Genomic DNA, 22522 nt, shown 5'->3' on the forward strand with positions numbered 1-22522 from the left:
ATAACAAAACTGCCAAATATCAGGAAATATAACACAGCATTTTAGAGGTGAAAGAAGCTTCAAATTCAATATAGTCTGGGGTTTTTTTGTTTGTTTGTTTTTTTGAGACAGAGAAATTGAGGGTCAAAACAAAATATGACTGTTCAAGGTCATTCAACTATATGATAGTACAACCACAAAGACAACTCTTACATAGGAATCAGGTTTTTTGTTTGTTTGTTTGTTTGTTTGCTCTATATCCAGCTGTCTCATTTCATCCGGGATAATAAAGAACAGAGCTTTATTGCAGAACAATAATTGTATCAATCTTCAAGAAAGTACAACAGGAAAAAGTGTCAATTGGCTATGCAAGGCTGCTACTCAGTAATGTTCAGGAAAATTGCAACCAAGCTTTTATCTGCTTAGATGTGAGCTGAAAAAGACAAATACAGACAAGACTAGATACACAGATGTCCATCTATGTAACTGCACCACTTTATGTTTATTTATATACAAATATATTTAAGTTTATTTATTTATTTTTGAGAGAGAAAGAGAGAGAGAGTGTGTGTGTGTGTGTTCAGAGTGCACAAACAGGCTCTACACTGTCAGAGAAGAGTCCAATGTGGAGCTTTATCCTACGAGCCACAAGATCACGACCTGAGCTGAATTCAAGAGTCGGACACAACCAACTGAGCCACCCAGGATTTTATTTAAAATCCATCTGCCAGGAAAGTGGATTATAGAGATAAACTGAATAAACTTAAAATTGATTTGCACTGCATATACTATATATTTATGACAAATAAATCCAGCTGTAGAATATAAAAAAGCAAGTGAAATGTAGATTGGATAGGTTCTGGCACTTCCCTGCAAATCACTGTCTATTCTCAAGTAAACATTGGCTGAATAATAGTTTCCATGTTCATTTCTTTTTGCCTATTAAAAGTAAAAACAGGGGCGCCTGGGTGGCGCAGTCGGTTAAGTGTCCGACTTCAGCCAGGTCACGATCTCGCGGTCCGTGAGTTCGAGCCCCGCGTCAGGCTCTGGGCTGATGGCTCAGAGCCTGGAGCCTGTTTCCGATTCTGTGTCTCCCTCTCTCTCTGCCCTCCCCCGTTCATGCTCTGTCTCTCTCTGTCCCAAAAATAAATAAACGTTGAAAAAAAAATTAAAAAAAAATAAATAAAAGTAAAAACAACAGCAACAAACAAACAAACAAACAAACAAACAAAAGCTTCATTTCCAGGCATACATAAGTGCTCATTTGGGGATTATCTTTCATTTTCCCCAGTTTTCCACAGAGATATAGATGCACTTAGTTTTCAAAATAAGGAAACAGTAACAGAAAAAAGACCCAAAGCCCCAAAAATACAACAGGGACTTTGGTAAACTGGTAATGATGCACCTCACCTTTTCAGAAATGTCACAATCCAACTCTACTCAATCATGTTCAAATGAAAATGAAGACCCAGATGTTTAAGATGTAAATATGTTTAAGATTTTCACATGAAAATTTTCAATTGTTCAATACTGACTAAAATTAAATGAAACTCATCCATGTCCAATGATTCATGCTCTAAGCTGGAGTTGGACAAGTGGCTACCAAGTTACAACCAATGACTCTACCTCTTTGGAGTAATTTCCCTGTAAGTAAAATTACAATTGGGCTTGATCTTCAAGATTTAGCCCTAAAATTTTACCTTTCTCTATCCATCTCTTTCCACTCTCAGTACTGATACTGCGCGCAAGAAATCACCAGCTAAGAAAGTATAATCATTAGGTGGTTATAATTGATGTCCATGATTGCATTGTCTGGTTAACAAGGAGCTATTACACAGCTCATGAATTACACATTGTCTTATATGTTATGTAGCTCTTCACCACTTACCAATGAAATTCCAGGTGCTTAGTGCTTTAAGTCATGTGAGCCTAAACATACTAGAAATCATGTTTGGAAACTATTCCAGTAAACTCAGCGCTCTTGACTGAAGCTTTATCTTCTAAACAAAGCCACTTATTTATTGTACTTCAATGTTCTTATAGAGCTGATAGAGAAGCATTCAAGGGCAAATCAATTCGATTTGTGATGGGGATGGAAGAAGAACTGTAATTTTAAGAAAATGCTATTTTTAGTATTCTTTTTGTCATTATTCTGATAGATAATTCATAGCAAGGAAAAGCTAATTTTGGGGAAGATAAACTGGAAGACAAATATGAAAAATCAAACATTTATGATGTGACTCACCTGTTAATGAGAAGCACTGTCAATTTCTTAAGCAGTGGAGATATCGATATATAAAAAAAATAATTTAGTCATGTTTAAGGTATTTGTCAATTATGTTTTCCTTGCACTTTCTGACCTATTTCTGCCCTTTGGGAATAGACTGTTCTTGCTTTTCTGAATGAGACAGATTACATGAGAGGTAGGTGAACATGGTAAACAAATTCTGGTCAGCCACTGCTTATATGTCCAGCAAATTCTTTTCTGAGCTGTTTAGCACTGCAATGTGTCGTGACCTTCTTAATAAACTCTTTTTGGGAAAAAAAGTGAAATATTAAAAAAAATTTCCTCATTGCTGTCTGCTTCCCTTTTCAGTCTCTGATATGCTTAAATTTGCATATCTATAATGCTTGAATAGCATTATTTTCTGAAAGTGCAAAAATAAGAAGAGGAAATTAGTCAATTGCATCAAACAGAGTGAAAGGAATCATTAATGAGTTTGTGTGGAGAGCATGATGTCTGTAGACTCAGTATACCTCCCATTTTTATATTTTAATACTTATTTAATATTTTACATTTATTTGGGGCAGCAGCTTGACAGGAGGGCTCTATTAGTCATATCAGTCACATGGATGAAGGTGTCATTTAAATATGGCAAAGTAAGATTTTCGATTGAATTAGGAAACACCAAAGACTTGGATAAAAATTAATGTCTTGACTTGGTTAGTTCTCATAGACTGTCACAATAAAGTATTAATCCCCAAAATTACTGTAAATAGTAGTCATACAAACCCTTTATTAGGTTTTCTTTCTTATAAGAACAAATAGCAAATACACTGGATCTGACAGTTTCTTAATTAAAACCTTATTTAGATAGTGACCAATTGGTCCACTAAGCAAGTGAATAGTATTAGCTCATAGGCAGTAAACATGCTTCTGAAAGATGAAAGGCTATCATTGCTAAATTGTTTCTCACTTGTTATTGCTATATACAAATATAATTCCTATTCTTATAAGTTAACATTTTTTTGATGCATATATATATAGGGTTATTGTATGACTTCATCGCATTGTTTGTGTAATATTACCTATTTTCAAGCTTAAGAATTAACTTTTTCTTTTAATTAATTCATCTCTTTGCCTAATATGTTTATGAGAGGCAATGGGATAAAAATTTGGTATCTGGATAAATAACTCTGCTTTATTGAATATCCTTGAATAAATTATTTAGCCCCTCTAAACTTAAGTTGCTTCATGTGTCAAATAGCAAAAAAATGTATTTCTTAGAGGCTTGTTGTGAGAAATAATATGATAGCACACCATGTTGCACAGATGCTAGAAAGCCATAAAACCCATTGTTCCTTCCTAGCACACAACTGAGCTACATTTCCCAGACTCATTTTATCATCACGGGAACATACAATATTCTTGCCAGTGGAATGTAAGCATAAATAAAGTGTATCACCTTGAAGCCAAACAATTTTCCTTAGATTTCATATGACTTCCTATGCAACCTCTATCTCTCAAGCCCTGTCTCCCCACTAGGCAAGGTCAGAGCAACCTTGGAATTTAAAATTCTGATGTGGAACTTTTTAAAATGTAATATATAAATACTGCAGGGTTACAACTGAAAGAAAGAAAAACATAAAATTTTGGGTTAACATATATACCATCATATGTCACTAAAAACAAATACATGCATGGGACTGTTATTCCCCTTAAATTAAAAATCTAAAGGAGTTTGTTTCTGTATTTGACTTGCTTTGAAAACCTATTGAAAACTTGATGGAGAACATTCTAGGAAAACTTAATTTATATAAAAAAAAAGGCATTCCTACATTAGGACATCTATAGTGTAACTGTGGTGACGTCAGAGGTTCTGGATAGGTCTAAGAACAAGGATTTCAAAGAAGCATCTAGTAAAATGCATTCATCTTATTATAAGCAAGGAACTTTCATCCCAGAGATGGCTATTCCTGGTCCAGCTCTCTTTACGTTATTCTTATGTTTTCTTCTATTGAAACCAAACTTATTTTTTTTTCTAAATCAAAGCTTAAAAATAAAATAAAACTCAATTACTATGAAGTTTTCCATGGATTTATTTTAAGACATTACATTTCTTCAACTAGTTTGAAAGTATATTTTTGACTAAAATGAACTCACAGCTTACTATGACCCAAAGTCACAGGAGACTGTGAGATGAATGCACAGTTGTTTCTATCCTACCAACTAGGTTTCTGAATTTTTTTGTTTATTTCAACCTCTTCAGAAAAAAAAAATACTGTTAACTTGTATCTTTTTTCCCCCTTTTCTTTCCCTTAAAATAGTTCACCTCCATTATGAGTAAAGTTTTCAAAAGTGTCCCCCTGGTTTGCCAAAGACATCTAAATTAAAACACATCGTGGAAGGTGGGAGCTCTTCCTTGTTTTTTTTTTCTACTTGGATAATTATTTGGCCAATACATATAGGCTGATACAGGTAGAGAAGGTTGGATTTGAGCTTGGTATTAAATAAGGAATACAGGACACAAAGACATGAAGTATGTACTACCTATACAGAACACCTCAGGGGGTTAAGGGTATGGGGGAAGAATAGTGGTCAAGCTTTGAAGGTATAGGGTAAATTTTAAATATTTTAGAAATGAAGCAATGAACATGGACTCTATCCACAGAGATGGTATTTCTAAAATTGTAGTCTGACCGGTACTGTTGGAAAGTAAGGTAAATTTAGTGATACAGGGACTTTTTATTTTAATATTTATGTATTTCTTATAATAGAAATTAGGAAAATACAATAAGCACATGGAATCCTAACCAAAATGGTGAATTAAAGACAAAAAAGTAAATAATATCTAATGTTCATGGGTTCACCAAAAAATTTATGAGGATTTTCATGAAACACTGAAGTTTGCATCCTCAAGAAAATATGGAAGCTTTCATGGTATTCTAACATGGGAAGAATGTGATACATTCTTTGTGATTCAGAATGATGGCACTTGGATCACAGATTCTCCTAAGAAACTTATTTGCCCACTTTTGTAGCCCACACATCAGGATAAGAACATGAAGGAAAAAAGTTCTGCCTGATACTAAAAATCATGTAGATAATTTGGTGAACTGGCAATGGCAACATGATCAGAAAGAACAAAGTCTTCTACTTTAGAGTAAACAATGAGTAATGAGAATATACATAATAGAATTCTGCACTGCTTATTAAATTGAGAGAAATTTTGCAGGTTTATCAATATAATTGTCATAAACAATCAATTCTACAATTGCTACTCATCAACAACTCTAAGCAAGCCCCTATACTAATAACATCATGGGTACAAAGATGATTAAAAGAAGTGAATTTTGTGAAATGTATTATTTATTGGAATGAGGGGGCAGAAAGGGGTAAATAAAAAGTGCCTAAGCCCTATGATCCAGCAATTGCACTATTAGGTATATATTCAAAGTATTAAAAAAAAAACAGATTCGGGGCGCCTGGGTGGCGCAGTCGGTTAAGCGTCCGACTTCAGCCAGGTCACGATCTCGCGGTCCGTGAGTTCGAGCCCCCCGTCAGGCTGATGGCTCAGAGCCTGGAACCTGTTTCCGATTCTGTGTCTCCCTCTCTCTCTGCCCCTCCCCCGTTCATGCTCTGTCTCTCTCTGTCCCAAAAATAAATAAACGTTGAAAAAAAAATTAAAAAAAAAAAAAACAGATTCAAAGGGGTACATTAACCCCAATGTTTACAGCAGCATTATGAACAATAGCCAAACTATGGAGAAAGCCCAAATGTCCATTGACTGATGGATGAATAAAGAAGATGTTGTATATATACGTATACACACACACACACACACACACACACACACACACAATGGGATATTACTCAGCCATCCAAAATAATGAAATCTTGCCATTTGCACTGATGGAGATGGAGCTAGAGTGTATTATGCTAAGCGAGAAAAGCCACTCAGAGAAAGACAAATACCATATGATTTCACCCAGATGTGGAATTTAAGAAACAAAACAGATGAACACACGGAAAGGGGAGGGGGAAAAGAAGAGAGGGAAACAAACCATGAGACAGAGGGGGTGGGGGAGGGGCCAAATGACTGAGGGGTATCAAGAAGGGCACTTGTGGTGAACACTGGGTGTTTTATATAAGTGATGAATCACTGAATTCTAACTCCTGAAACCAATATTGCCACTGTATGTTAACTAACTAGAATTTAAATCTAAATAAATAAATAAATAAATAAATAAATAAATAATAAAATTAGTAGGGAAAAAAGTGCCTTAAGCAACACAAAGCAGAAATTATGTCTTCATAAAGTGGGTGAAAATGCTCTGAGGGAGAATTAATGGAATGATGACGATGATGATAATTATTAATAAGAATGTCTTCTATTACAGAGTCTTTTCTGTGTGTCAGAGAAAGTTTTAAGCATTTTTAATTGAGTGTATTACTTAATCCTCAGAACAATCCTGAAATATTGGTGATACTGAGCTTAAATATATTAAATAATTTATACAAGTTAATATTCAAACTTGAGCTGCCTGACTCCAAGAGTACACATTTAAAAATTGCTCCAAGTTGTTCTGATGAAAGGTAGTAAAGACCTCGTTGAGGAGATGCTATGCTTTTAAGCCTTAAAGTCATAAAGAAGGTAGAAAGGATTTGTGAAGCCATTCAGAGAAGAAAAATTAAGATTCAGTGTGTGTATAGGATTGGCTATTTATATTCAGAAAAATATAGTTGGATTAGTTCTGTCACAAGGTGGGAAATTATAGAAAACAATGTTGGAAAGTTCCTGAGAACAAAAGCTTGTGCTTAATTGACCTACTAAATTCTTGAAACATGGTGAAAGTTGTGTTTTCAGAAGATCCATTAGACCACAGTGGGAATAAAATAGCATAATAATTAAGAGCACAAGTCTAGGAGCAAATCACTTGAACTCATAGCCCAGGTTTTGTAACCGATCCCTGCAGTAAATGAGCCTCTAGAAGTCTGTTTCCTCATCCACAGTGATACCTTGGGTGTGATGTGTAGGAAATAGGACCATGGCTATGAAAATTCAACTAGGTTGTTTGGATACAAAGTTTGCTACAGTACATGTAGTTAGTGCTCAGTAAGCGCTAGCTTTTATGATTAATGTGTAAAAGATAGACTGTGGAAGAGAGAGACTGACAGCAGGGACATAACTTAATAGGCTACCAACACAGTCCAGATGGGAACAGACAAATCCTGAACTAGGACAGGGGCATTGGCAACAGAAAAGAGGACAGTTACACAAGATGCTTTAGAGGCATAAGTGCCTTTGTGATTCATTAGAGGTGGGAGGTAGAGACATGACTCTAACTGTTCACGCCTGGCTCACTGAGACAATGATGGTGCTATTCCCAGAGGCAGAGCAATTATAAAGACATGATGGTTTGGAGGAAAAATCATGGATGCAGAATCTGTTTTGATATATTGACTGTGAACTAAAGATGTTCTTCAAGTCATATCCATCTACCACCAAGGCAATATTATTCTCAAGTATGATACAGATGTGACTGGTGGGAAATTAAGAAGGTTCAGGTGGTGTGAGCAAAGGTTGTCACTGATGACATTGAATTACATGGTGAGAAGATTCTTTCCTGAGAAATGGTCCTTCTACTCTTCTGTTTACATCAATGAAATGTTTTACTTTGGTGCCAGCTGCAATTTCCCATTTCTCAAATATCTTTCCTTCCCTCATTTTCAATATACTCAGTCTGCAGAACACTAATATATGCACTTAAAATTTAAGAACATTTGTTCGCTTTTCATTGTATTTTTGCATCAACTTCTATTGTGTCAAATGCTTCTGCTTTTTCATTATGGCCCTAATATGAACTTTCTTTTTAAAAATTAATTTTACTAAAAACAATAATGAATCAATTTAAAGAAAAAAATACTAAGGAATCAGCAGTATAGTCACCACTTGAATATAATAAAGTCATGAGAGGTGGGCTTGAATGAATGAAGGTTAGAAAGCCTTGCAGTAAGCTAGGTCAGATATTAGGCAATATTCTCACCCCAGTTTTGACCAAGGCTTCTTAAACTGATATACATTTATGGTAAGTCTAGGAGAAAATCACATTGTAATAATGTATTTAAAAGGAGTATAAATTTAAAAGGAGTATAATTTGATCTGATAATTTCCCAAGAAAGCTGTTTTTATAACTTCCTTGTAGATATTAACTAGTTGTAAAGCTCTGCTTTGAAGGTAAGAATGGCATCAGAAATCAAACAAAAGGTCATGCAGAAACTTCAAGTCATTACAAAATCAACTGTCATGAGAATCAGGCTGCCTCTCAGCATTGGTGTTAAGCTTCCATTCAGTCCTTTCTCTTCACAAATACAACTAAGATGGCGCTGCACACAAAATACAAACCAACAAGAGCAGGGAGTGAACAACAAGACCAACAGGGAGGCTAACCACCGTATTAAAATTCACAAATGATGCAATCAATTAAATCATGCTACTCAGTATCAAATCTGATATCAATGCAGTCTTGCTTTGATTTCCCTAGGAAGATTAATAGCTTTGTGGCACCTTGGTAATATTTCTTGCCATGCTTTAAATAAGTAGGTCATTTTCTTCTGGAAATATCTCATAATAGACAGTAAATACTCTAGATCATTCTCAAGATGAAATATTGGGGAGGGAATGATTTAGGCCCTAAGATATAAAGCCAATACTTCCCTTACCACCATTTGGTTTTAATGCCCCTCTGGGCTCAAATGACTAAAAAGACTGGCTAGTCATCAGTTTTGGGGTTCTGTTTTAGGGTGCTGGAGCAATTACAGAAATATGAATATACAACACAATTTAATGCCCAATTTCTCATTCTGGAAGCATGCAGACTTAGAAATTATTTTTACACATGTTCTTCCTTTCACAGATGGAAAACCAGTTCTAAGGCAATCCTAAATCTTTTTTAGGGACCAAATAAAAGACTGTTCTAGTACTTGATGTTCAGGATTTGCAGTGAATAAGGGAACAGAAGGCCACTTTTCAAAAATATACTCAAGCATTTCTTTGACCTTCTTTTATATTCTTTTTGCAAATTAAGAGAGTTGGAGAAATATGCAAACACTGTTGATAATAGTGTTAAGACCAGATAGTTCTTTGATTTGGAGAACGATGGCTATAAAGATATAATCTTAAATTTCTATTTTTGCATAGGTCCTTAACTTGCTTCTCTATGTATAGCAGACCAAGACCTTATTCCAAATTAGTCAACACAAAAGTATATTCTATGAATTTCAGGGAAAAAACTCAGGTTTGTGCAAATAAATCAACAGAAAACAGTTGATATATTCCTGAGGAATATATATCAAAGGAATATATATCACAGGAATATATATCAAAATACATGTCTTAATAGACATTAAGCTGAGAACCCATAATTTATATTTGAAACTGGGACATATCAAACTCACTTAATTTTAAAAAGGAGTAGCTGGAATAATTTGCTTGGAGTATGTACTCAACATTGCAGAGGGTTTATACTGGCCACCCAGGAGACAGATATGGTCTCTGAAATAGGCTTAAATTATATCACATGGGTTTTCAAATAAATTCAATTAATGCCATTAAAATCCATGATACTTGTTGTAAAAATAAAGATTTTTAGTTTCTCTTAAGAAATCTGAGCTCCTGACCACGTTAGGTCCCACACGCACTTGTATTAGTAAAAGCTACTATTTGTTGAATGCTCACTAAGTTCCAGGTATCATTCTAAGCACTCTTCTTTTTTGTTTTTTTTTTTTTTTTGTTTTTTGTTTTTTGTTTTTTCCTTTATACACACAGTATGCCTGTGAAACAGGTTTTTTGTCCACATTAGTTATCTGGGAGATTTAATCCCTGAGAAATTCAGTAATTTTCTCAATATCTATAGCTAGTAACTGATGCAGTTGGGGTTTGAAACAAGGCCTGTCCCTTATCCATAATAGAGCCAGTTCAAAATATTAAATTAGTGAATGCGGAATCAGTCCATATCGATTATGATCACATTTCTGTACTTGCAGAGAGTTAATTTTCCCTGTGTGATTACTTTAAATGCTGCTATTTTAATATACCATAAAACTTATTTCCTAAAAGAAACATTACACCTACACCTAATAAATATTGTCTGCTTTTAAAATAATTGCTAGTCATTTTTGCTTAAAGAAATTAAGCAAATAAGTTACTAATCCAATTTTAATCCATTTTGCTTCAAACTGATAGAATCCATTTATATTTATCTATTATGCTAGAATACCAATTATAATTTTCTCTGGTAAATTAAAACACTTCATTTAATTTTCTGCATATCATTTGTAGACAGGTATTGAAAAGTCTGTGAATTATTTATACCAGAATATTAACTCTGGAAGGGGTCACTCAAAATTGCTTTCAAGAGCATCTTACCAGAAGTTGTCTTCACTACTTCAGTGGTATTTCTCAGTCCAACAAATGAAAATTGATAAAGCCTCCACGATCTTGTGTCACCTACTTCAACAGAACTACGCTTCCATTGGTAGACAATTTCTTCACGTGGATAGCCATCTGCCATAAGATGGAAAAGCACATATTTAAAATTATTTATAAATGAATGTATGTAGCAACCACCTTCCATGAACAAGACACTGAGATAAGTATGAGAGAGATGGCGTTTTAAGTTAGAAAAGGATCTTGAACTAAAGAGCATCACAATAGAGGAAATAAATACATGACATCTTATCCCAACAAGAAGTTAAGAAGTCATAAGGTCAAGATTACCCTTGAAAATAACTTAATTTGCATAGAAGATATGCTATACATGGTTTCGGATATACTATATGCATGCTTTACATTGTCTGAGGTAAGATATAAAAAGTATCTAATATGTGATAAATAGCACATATGCAAGATATTATTTTATGATGATGAGGAGTAAACAAGGCAAGGTTTTGAGAGTCATGCAGAAACAGAAAATAATGGAAGAGGAGACTCAAATGCCTCTCCAGGGTATGCCCTTAGAGTGAAAGATGACTGAGAAAAATAACCTCAACTATTTACATTATTCTCTCTCTCTCAATTTGTTGGGACTTCATTTTAATACATGCAGAAATCTACAATTAACAGTAGTAAGTAGTGGGATGCCTGGGTGGCTCAGTCCATTAAGCATCCAACTCTTGATTTTGGTTCAGGTCATGATCACACGGTTCATGAGTTTGAGCCCCACGTTGGGTTCTGTACTGACAATGTGAAGCCAGGTTGGCATTCTCTCTCTTTCCCACTCTCTCTGCCCCTCCCCCCCCCCAAAACTAAATAAACTTTAAAAAAAAGTAGTAAGTAGAAATGCCAAGGGGAAGATACCAATGAGCACTATGTAGATTCTGAAGAAGTTAATTATGTTCAGCCAAGAGAACAGAAAGCCTTCATGAGAGAGGTATTGCACTGATTATGTAGAGATTATCAGTACCATTTGCTAGCCATAATACCCTAGACAAATTTCTTTGTTTTTTTCCCTCAATTATTTGTTTCTTTATGGAGATGATGGTAGTACTTATTTCATGACTGATGGCCAATGTATAATTGTTGAGTGGATAAACATTATGAAGTAAATTATAGAATAAACTCTGTAGGGGTGCCTGGCTGGTTCAGTCACTAGATCATGCAATTCTTGATCTCAGGGTTGGAAGTTAAAGCCCCATGTTGCGTGTAGAGATCACATAAAAATAAAATCTAAAATAAAAGCATAAACTCAAGTAAAAACAGATAGATAGATGATAGATAAATGATAGATAGATGATAAATAAAACTAGACATCATCTCAACTATTTATGAACTAATAATGCTATATAAGTCTTAATTATGGAGGCTGATTGACTACCTGGAATAGGATCCCTAACGTGTTCCCTTTTTCTTTTCTTTTGGTCCAACTAGGCTTGTGTTGTGTGCTTATTAACTAAGATACAAGAAAAAAGAAAGCATGATCCCCAGACTGGCATGGAGAAGGGGTAGGGGACAGGATGTGTTGAACCAAGAAAAAGAATAGTAATGTTAGGGAACTCCCTATGGAGAACATGTTTATGATTTAACTTTTTTGATAGCAGTAAGAAACATTAAGTTGTGTTTGGGTTCAGAAGACAAGTGTCCATCAGTGACCTAAAGACACAGAAATCACCAGCTCTAGATTTTATCTGACTCAGAAGAGTAGTCCCAGTTGAAAAAATAATAGAAAAGAAGTCTCATCTCCTAAAGCTTGGGGAGGATTTTACTTAAAAATATTCCATTCTTGGATAAAGTAAAACATATGAAATAAGATTTATAATGGGAAATTTTCTTTTTTTAATTTTCTTAATGTTTTATTTTATTTTTGAGAGAAAGAGAAGCAGAGCATGGTTGCGGAGGGGCAGAGAGAGAGGGAGACATAGAATCTGAAACAGACTCCAGGCTCTAAGCTGTCAGCACAGACCCAGATGTGGGACTCAAACTCATGAACCCATGAGATCATGACTTGAGCCAAAGTCAGATGCTTAACTGACTAAGCCACCCAGGTGCCCCAATTTAATGGGAACTTTTCTAAATAGATATGATAGATAGTGATATTTTTCCTCTAGTTCCTTCTGGAATTTATGTAATGATGAACAGATGATTGCTGCTTTCATCATTGATTTTTTTTTTCTTTTTGAAAGGACAGCTATTATTATTTAGTTGGTTTGTATGGGTCTCTGTCACTCCCTGGCTGGGAAATTCTACTTATAGAAATATAAATTTAAAATTCATAATAAGTTTTTCATTCTGCCTAGTATCCATAGTTGTCAGACCAAAAATAAAAAAGAGGTGAGCAACCTAACGTGGACCTGAACAATTAGTGAGGCAAACATCGGGGGGACACTGAAGCTTGGGTTTAGTTCAGGCAGGAAATTATCTATGAAGCTTAATTTGTATTATAATCATCACAGATCATTTTGCTATATAATCTATTGCCTGATAATAATAATTAATAGAAATAATAGAGCTTTTTACTGAATCCTATTGTGTGTGAGGTAGCATATCAAGCATTTTACATATATTACATCAACAAAACAATATTGCGGGAGGGCACATCTCAAAGTCTCTGCTGGGCACCTGAGATTGTGGACTCACTGCAAGATTTAATAATTTGCTCAAGTCTATAGTGATGGAGTTGGGATATGAACTAGACCCAAAAGACACCAAAAATTAGTCTTTTATTCACTGGTAGATAACTAGTTCTAGATATTATTCAAACTCCATATGAAGTGGGTAATTTTCAATTTTGCTACCTTTAACACATATACTGAAATCGAAATAAGCAGATGATACTGTAAGGGAGAGAATAAATAGCAAAGATGCTGCTACTCTCTTCTTCTGAGCCAATTGGGGGCAGGTGGGAGCCGGGAAGAAGGATGTAAAACCTACCATTATAACTTTCCATTGAGTTCAGGCCTGCCTTTACAATCCTTCTTGAGAAAGGTGTCTGGGTGGGGCGTCTGGGTGGCTCAGTAGGTTAAGCTTTGGACTTCAGCTCAGGTAATGATGTGGGGCCTGTGGGTTTGAGCCCCACATTGGGTTCTGTGCTGACACCTCAGAGCCTGGAGCCTGCTTTGGATTCTGTGTTTCCCTCTTTCTCTACCCCTCCCCTATATGTGCGCTCTCTCTCTCTCAAAAATAAATACAAATTAAAAAAAAAAAAAGAAAAGAAAAATATCTCCAGGCAACCACTGTGAATTTATTAAAAATGTATGCCCCAGTGAAAGCTACTTGTAAATTCTAATAAAATAGATCCTTTTTTGCAGGAAATCACTCTAATAGGGTTAAGCTGGTATTATGATGAAAGTAACTGTCAAAATTTTCAAAGTCAACAACATTGCTTGTTTCTGCATTCTCTAGGAGTATCCCAATTAGTTGACATTGCAATTAGGAAACTGTTGGTGAGAGAGGATACAGAATACAGAATGAGATTACTTACAGCTGGAAAACTCCAAGGGGCAGGAATGTTCGTCCATTGGAAAATTGTGCAACTGCAATTGGCACTCTGCATCAATTGTCAACCTAAACAGAAGGATATGAAACACAAATAGAAAGAGTTTAGACACAGTTTTAAGAATGTACATGAATGCAATTTTTAATGACTATTCTTCATCTTTGTTCCTGGAGAATATATTTCATATTCCTATTGATAATTCAAGGTGATTCTCCCTGAAGAAACCCACCAAGTCCAGGAGAAAATTACTTAAGACTTAATGTAGTCCATTCATTTTCACAGAACAAACAATAGGATCTCATTGGCTTCAATTCCATTTTTTCCAAAATTTATGACCATGTAATTTTTTTGGCAAATAAATTGCACACATGAGATTGCTTGGTGAATATATTTAACTTAACAGAACAAATTGTTTTAGGAACTTAAGCTCATTTACTGTTTGCATGTAAATTAATGCTGATAATTCTCAGATCTTATCTGCTAATTAAAGCAGAACCTTCTGTTTGTAAGTACTTGGTAGCTGTTAGATTTAAATTACTATATGTGAGTTTTAACATACTTATATTTCACAATGGAGTATTATTCATTCTTATAATGGAACACTATGAAGCCATTAGACAGGATGTTACAGAGTAGAAGAATACTTAATAGCAAACAAGAAATGTTAAATACACGTATACAGACATGTTCGAAAAATGTTTGCCAGTGAACCTCAATTAGTTTGCATCTGGGGTGTTTATTAAAGTTACAGATTTTCTGGATCTCGATATAGGCTAGGACTCTAGGATGGAGAAATTTAATGGAGTCCCAGATGTTTTGGACCATCTTTGGACAAGTAGGAATATACTCTAAAATTGTAATGGCAGTGGGTTGATTATTTTTAAGATTTCTTATTTGTTAGCTATATTTCTTACAAAGTACAGAGAATAATCTTGAAATAATAAAAGTATTATTTTATAAATATTAATTTATTTTAAAAGATTTTATAACTCAGCATAATTATTAATTGGGGAGATTTCATTTTTCTATGGTATAATAGAGCAACTACTGATCTTAAAATATAAGTAATAATTATTCAGCCTTTAATCATCTATGTGACACTGGGTATGATAAATTTTTCTCTCATTTAATAAATGTTATTATCGCTTTAATGTACTTTAACTTGTTCAGTCACAAAACCAGCAGCACAGTTGAGATTTGAACCCAAGATTATTTGTCTCTAAACCTGAAGGTTTTAATCATTGTCATTCAATAATTATATGCTCTTCCAAAGAAAAGGTTAGTTTTATTTGTAAGTGAAATTATAATTAATTTGATATTTTATTATTTTCAAGTTAAACTGGAATTATTAAAATTGAAAACACCTTTAGACAGATTGCAGATACAAAAATAGATACACACATATATAATCTGTGCACACACAAATATTCATAACTTATAGATTGGCAACAAGAATAAAATCATCTCTATAGATTCACAACTCATTCAAACTTTGAATCTTACAGGTGGAATTTTTGAAGTAACTTCCATAATTAAATATTGGATAGAGATTCTGCAAGTTATTACAAGTTAAAAAATGACTATAGTTATGAGGACAATAAAGGGACTTGAGATAGTGTGAGTGACTCAATTTTGCAAAAGCTAGACTGAGCTCTGATTTATCAAACTTTGATTTCCACTAGATTCTAATTTCAATCACTACCTTATCTCTCATTTAATGAAACCCATGATGAATACAAACTATATGCAATGAATTTCTTTTGTAATTGTGGCCATTTTTCCTAGTTACTGATCTTGGGTGGGGAAATGTGTCATGAAGGTGGTGGTGCCTTATTTCCAATAATCTCCATCAATTCCTACCTAATTCCTCTAAATAAAAATGTAACCAAGTAAAAACATTAAACTTACTAATAAAGCTTTGAGATATACCTTCTACCATCAAGACCCCTGCAACCAGATAGCTGCCCTTAAGTCATATACATAGAAATTCTGGAGAGTTGCCCTAATTCATATTGATAGTCAAATAGAGCTAAGAACCAAAGTCAGATCCGTCTGGTTCTTAACTTTATATACTTACCTATTATGATGTTTAATAATATACTTTCATCCATTTGAAACCTCAACATAAAAACATTTTAAATGCATGTAAGTATAAGGGGTGCCTGAATGGTTCAGTAGCTTGAGTGTCCAAATTCAGCTCAGGTCATGATCTTGCGGTTTGTGAGTTCGAGCCCCACATTGGGCTCATTGCTGTCAGGGCAGAGTCGGCTTCAGATCCTCTGTTCCCCCTCTCTGCCCCTGCCCCATTTGCACTCTCTCAAAAACAAACATTTTTAAAATAATAAATAAATAAGTAAATAAGTAAGTAAGTAAATAAATAAATAAATAAATTGATAGATAGATAGATAGATAGATAGATAAAGTGCTAAGATAATGGCATACAGGAATTTAAGTAGAAAATCTCCCAAAAGTTATTTCATATTTAAGTTCTGAAAATAAAAGATACTTCCTTCAACTTATCCCTAAAGAAGTCTATTCCCAAAATAGCCAATAAATTAAGTCAAATAGCCTATCAGTGTAGTGGGGAGTGGGTGCTGTCAGATAGAACTCATTGTAGTTACTTGCTATTGTGCAGAAAAGAAAAGGAGGTACAGGAGATCTCCACACCAAAATTTCTCCTTTAGCAATGGTTTCCTTGGAAACAGAGACATTTCCAAGCATAACAACTGGCGATCCCAATGGTAACTGTGTTTCAGTCTCCTTATTTTAAAGTAGCAGGACACACATGCAAAAGCCAAGGCAGGCACAAAGATCAGGTAACCTTATGAAGTCAAGGGACATTTCATGTCCGTGTGAGAAAACAGAGTTCTTACATTAGTCATAGAAATAAGTTCTACCTATGACTTTGCAAAGCATATTGAAAACAGAAAGAAATACAAATTTTGTACTACCACATACTGTTTTGATCAACATGCACACCCTGATGTAGGTTTGAAATTTCTTTCATTCCTCTTGTTTCAAGAGAGTGTGGGTGATCTTTGTTTTATTCCCAGAGATTCCTCTTTTTCTTTTTCAAAAGAATACCTTAAAGTGTAGAGCACTCGACCATCATTCCAAATTCTCAGCATCCTATTAGGGGTGGTTATCCAGTGTGCATCAGCTTTCTTGGAGTTTCTGAAGAAAGTGTCTGGAATCCAGATTTTCCCTACCATGTTGCTATTCAATCGGAGGACTTTAATGGTGCTGTTAAATTTCAGACGTCTGTCATACCACGTTTGAGCAAAAAATATGTCAATTGTATATTCCTGGTTTTTTAAAAAAAAAAAAAAAAGGTGAAATAGAACATTTTAAACACAGAATTGTAATGTAGAACATTTGTTTGTATTTATCATTTGTATTCTCATTACCAACAAAAAGCAAAGGTACTCTGGTTTTAATTAATTTAAAGAAGGCAAAAGCTTTGCTAAGGAGATACATCCATCTTTTATAGACAAATTGATAAAAAAATAGACCTGTTTAGATGAATTCTAGCAAAAGATCATAGTTGTAATATAGTCATTTGCATTCAGTGTTTGTACAGCGGTTTCCCATGTTACTTTGGGCCAGCTAATTCTTTGTTGTGGGGGCTGTGTTGTGTATGTTCGAATGCTTAGTAGTAGCATTCTTAGCCTCTACCCACTAGATGCCAGTAGCACCAACACCACCACCCCCAACGCAACCCCCTGCATATTGTGATAGCTAAAAATATCTTCAGACATTGCTACATGTATCTTGAGGAAAACAATCACCTACGTTCAGAATCACTGCTAAAGAGTGAAAAAAGTCCATAATACTCAAAACAGTCCTCAACTGGAGCTCTGGAGAACAGCTCAGTTGCCTCAAAATAAAATTGGGATCTTTAAGAACCTGCCTTGTTAGGTAGTGTGAAGATGGAAAAGGAGAATTCACATAAAATGGTTTTGGTCTGGCAGATAGCAAAAACCAAATGCAAGGTAACTTTTAAAATATTTTTACTATTATAGTTGTCCTTTTCACTAATAATGAGGAAATTAACCAATTAAAAAATAATTTTTACTAATGTGCTAACTCCATCACAAAGCACATTCACAAAGTGCTGTGATGAGACATGATTCTGTAATGACTATGCTCAAGTATACATCACTAAATTGGCAAGTGATTGACTTTACTTGAAGAGAAGTAAGTTTGATGTGAATTCAGACCATTAGACCTGGAATCTGAACACCCAAGTTCTGGTTTGTCACATTTAGATATTATTTAACATTATTTTATAACAATTTCACTGATGCCTATAAATGAGAAAAAACTCAGTGTTCTTAGAATATGAGAGCTGAGTGTTGGGAATCATCCACATTTCCTGTCTAATACCATCAACCAACCACCACTTTATAATGAAGAACACATATAAAACAGGAAGGTTACCCAAAAATACATAGCCTGTCAGGATCAGACTAAAATCTTCTTCCTTTGCCTCACTTGCATTGCTCTGTGTGATTTCTTTGCACCTCCTGCTGAGGTGTCTCACTGTAGCTGACTACATTTCCACTGGCGTAAGCCACATAACACTTTGTTCCATATTTGTTGTCTGTAAGTAGTAAGAAAGGAGCCTATCTTATGAAATTCTTTATCAACTAATTAGTGACGTACCAGTAGATAAAGTAATTAAATAATCTAAACTATATTTTGGCAAGAAGCAAAAATAAATAAATAAACAAACAAACAAACAAACAAATAAATAAATAAATCCCACAAAAATAAAATATTTTTTTCACTGAACCAGCATTTCATAAAATGCGATCCTGGGATAACAATTCTGGGGACTAGTACTCCTGAAGTTAAAAGTTCTATGTTTAAATAAACTACCCATATAGCTTCTTAGATATTTACATTTTGCATTAGAATGCTAAATATGCTGAAAATTTTATTTATAAGGAAGAAAACTGTTGGTATTTGTTTCATTCTTAAACAAATGAACTTACTTGCTTGGATTATGCAGGTGATATACTTTATCATCACTGTACATGAGAACACTTAAAGTTTCTCATCTCTCTGACTCAATAGAGTGTCCTTATTGCTAGCTTGATAAACACCATTTCAAATTATAGTATCACTAATATTATGTTATGTTAGGTTAGGTATTATGTTATAGCATGTTCTACTCTATTCTATTCTAGACTCCAATCTAGTTTCTTAGGTCAGATTTGGGCAGAAAGAATCATATAATAATAAAGCTACATTTATCATTATATCTAATGCACTATTTTCTCTGATAAATAATTCCAGTATGAAGCAAACTCTGACCTCTCTACCCCATCATTTTCCAAAAACTAGTGGAACACTGTATTTTATTCTGTAGTAACGAGTACTTGCCAAGTAAGCAATGATTGTTGAATTTTAAAAGTATAACATATTTACAAAAATTAATTTGTACACATATGATTACATTTAAGTCTCATAACAAATTATAAAAAATAATTATCGGGGCGCCTGGGTGGCGCAGTCGGTTAAGCGTCCGACTTCAGCCAGGTCACGATCTCGCGGTCCGTGAGTTCGAGCCCCGCGTCAGGCTCTGGGCTGATGGCTCGGAGCCTGGAGCCTGTTTCCGATTCTGTGTCTCCCTCTCTCTCTGCCCCTCCCCTGTTCATGCTCTGTCTCTCTCTGTCCCAAAAATAAATAAAAATGTTGAAAAAGATTTAAAAAAAAATAATTATCTTCATATTACAATAAAAAAATCTGAACGACTATCTCTCCCTTATGGATTTTTTGTTAGCATATTCTTTGCTATTTTTATGATACCACATCTCCTCTCTAATATGTTAATAAAATTGACAAACCATTAGAAACTTACCATATTAATAGCATTCACTGGACCGATGCTGTTCACATACATGTCTGTGTGAATTAACGTTGGTTTCACTTTAAAGAGAATGATAAAGATATGTGAATTAAACATTTTAATGTTTTAGTCTGTGTTATTCTAGAAATAGATTTATTTTGCCACATTAGAAGTGATTTATTCACAACTAATTTGGTGTCGGTGACTAATTTATTACATTTAAATAACTATTTACTTTCAAAAAATCTCCTTTTGAGCACGTAAATGCAGTAACTAAGCATATTAGAGTTTTGAAACTGATTAAGCTTTAAAATTACATTAAGATGAACAAATGAGAAAACACTGCTTAGATTTTCTTCAGCCTTCTCTACATATCCTGAATTTTACCATTTTTCTTCAAGCCCCAGAATCTTTTGGGCATCATAGTCTGACTTGACCCATGTAGAAAAAATAACTACTTAGTGATCTAGAAAAAACTAAGCATTAGAAACACAAAGTAGACATTTAGTACAACAAATTTTGCAAGTTTCTTTTAAAATATTTCCCTCTGTTGATTCCTTTCATGACCACTTAATTCTCATACACTTCAGCCAACACAAAATCAATCTTCCTAAATGACTTATTCAATCGTGTGACTCATCAAATAATATGAGGAAACCATATGGAAACTCAATACACACCTATTTGTCAAAGATGAATGATATTAAAACTCATGAAGTATTTCATCCATGACCAAATGGATGTGCTCCATTTTCATTTAACAGTTAATGAACAAGGATTCATAATATCATCCTGTACTTCAAGTCAACATTTTCTCTCATCTTTATCCACTTTCCCTGAAAGTGCCATGCCCTAATTTTCTGTGTTGGATTGAATTCTTCAGTAGTCCCTGCATCTATGCCCCTGCATGTACTCCAGTGAGGCTACTTCTCTGCCTCTGAACTTGGGGCTTGACCATCTGACTTGTGTTGGCTAATACTACACAGATAAGTGAGTACACAAGTTCTAATCCCAAGCATTAAGCCTTATGAGCTTCTACTTTCTGTCTCATTCTTTGTGTTTTTTTTTTTTTTTTTCATGATAAAGACACTCCTGGCTAGTCTGCTGCTCCCAGGAGTAGAATGAGAATACAGCTTTCTTAAATGAGCAGCCCTAACCTGGCTTAGTTTAGATTAGACCACCCCTGGCAAAATGTTAAATAAATGCTTATTATTATATGCTACTGAGAGTTGTGATATTTTATTTCACAGAAGTACGTAACTAATATATCCTTTCTTCTACTATTATTTTGATATTACTTCATAATATTTTGATATTATATATACATATAACATATAACATTTTGATATTACTTCATTAATCAATTGTCACATTTCTTCTACAGCCTTTGTCTAAGATATCTAGGAAATTTTGAATTTCTAGTTCTCAGGCCTCACTTGAAGATCATCTTTCTTCATTTTGCATTTATCAATGCCCTCTCACCTCCAAGCCTGAATGCTATTTATACATTCTGTATCCATCTTTACAACATATAATGATCATTTAAGTATTTCTGATTATTAAAATACGCTAATTTTTTTCTTCCAATGTGTTTGCCTCTGCCTGTGCCATATCACAAAATATTTTAATATACCTCCTATATCAGGCCGAAGTTTATTGTCATATCCTTCCAGGAGGTTATTTAAGATGACAGTGACATCCCCCTCAGGAACTTTTGGAGTCAAGACCCATGTTTTGTTAGAAGCATAATCTTCATAGTCATCATCAGACTTTTGGCTGGTGAGGCTAAGAAAACAAAAATATTGGTCAGGAAACATATAGACTACATCCAAGAGGACTTTTACTCACAGACCACTGGGGAGAAAGGAGAAATGAAACAGAATTATAGGAAGGTATTACAATGGATGAAAATGACATTTTTCATTGAGGGTTAGTCTAGCTAATTAAACTGCATAAATGTAAATTAAAATGTATTAAAGTGTACTCTCCAGTTTTCCAGAATGCTCTGTCTTCCCATCTATAAGTATATTTTTGCCTTTTCCATAGTTGATTTCTTCCTGTCTACCTGCCCAACCTCATGAAGGACTTATTAAGAAAAAACAATTTTTGTGAATGCTTAAACTATTTTAAGTAACGCTTAAATGATCATAACGTAGTTCAAGAATTCAGATGTAATGTCTACTTCTTCCTCCTCTACGAAGTTAACTTGCTCCAACCTATTAATGAAAGTAAGAGACTGATAATTAGATTCACTCCCACAAACCACCAGACAAGCCTCTCCCCTCTCAATTGAACTACTAAGGAGAACTCAGTCGTGCTGCTTTTTCTTCCCCCAGGGTGTGTGTATGTGTATTTTTTCCTCTCACTTGCACTGAAAGCAAGGGCGGTTCATTTATCTTTGATTGTTTAGAACCTGGCACTATGGAGGTTGGTTGTAGACTTTAAACCAGTCTTTATTACAGCGAAAGTTCCTGA

The 22522-nt window shown here is 34.5% G+C and overlaps 1 protein-coding gene across 2 annotated transcripts in view; it reads right to left on the bottom strand.

Moving 5' to 3' along the window:
• Positions 1–22522, bottom strand: part of GABRG2 (gamma-aminobutyric acid type A receptor subunit gamma2) — a 114096-nt gene that overhangs the window by 58193 nt on the left and 33381 nt on the right. For both annotated transcript variants that reach the window (XM_030328007.1, XM_030327997.1), the window contains exons 2-6: positions 21681–21832; positions 20060–20127; positions 17278–17498; positions 14179–14261; positions 10629–10766 (exon numbers count right to left, since the gene is read on the bottom strand). In XM_030328007.1, coding sequence (XP_030183867.1) covers positions 10629–10766; positions 14179–14261; positions 17278–17498; positions 20060–20127; positions 21681–21832 — 662 coding nt within the window. The remainder of the gene's footprint in view (positions 1–10628; positions 10767–14178; positions 14262–17277; positions 17499–20059; positions 20128–21680; positions 21833–22522) is intronic.

The sequence above is a fragment of the Lynx canadensis genome, chromosome A1, assembly GCF_007474595.2.
Source record: "Lynx canadensis isolate LIC74 chromosome A1, mLynCan4.pri.v2, whole genome shotgun sequence".
Classification (NCBI taxonomy): domain Eukaryota; kingdom Metazoa; phylum Chordata; class Mammalia; order Carnivora; family Felidae; genus Lynx; species Lynx canadensis.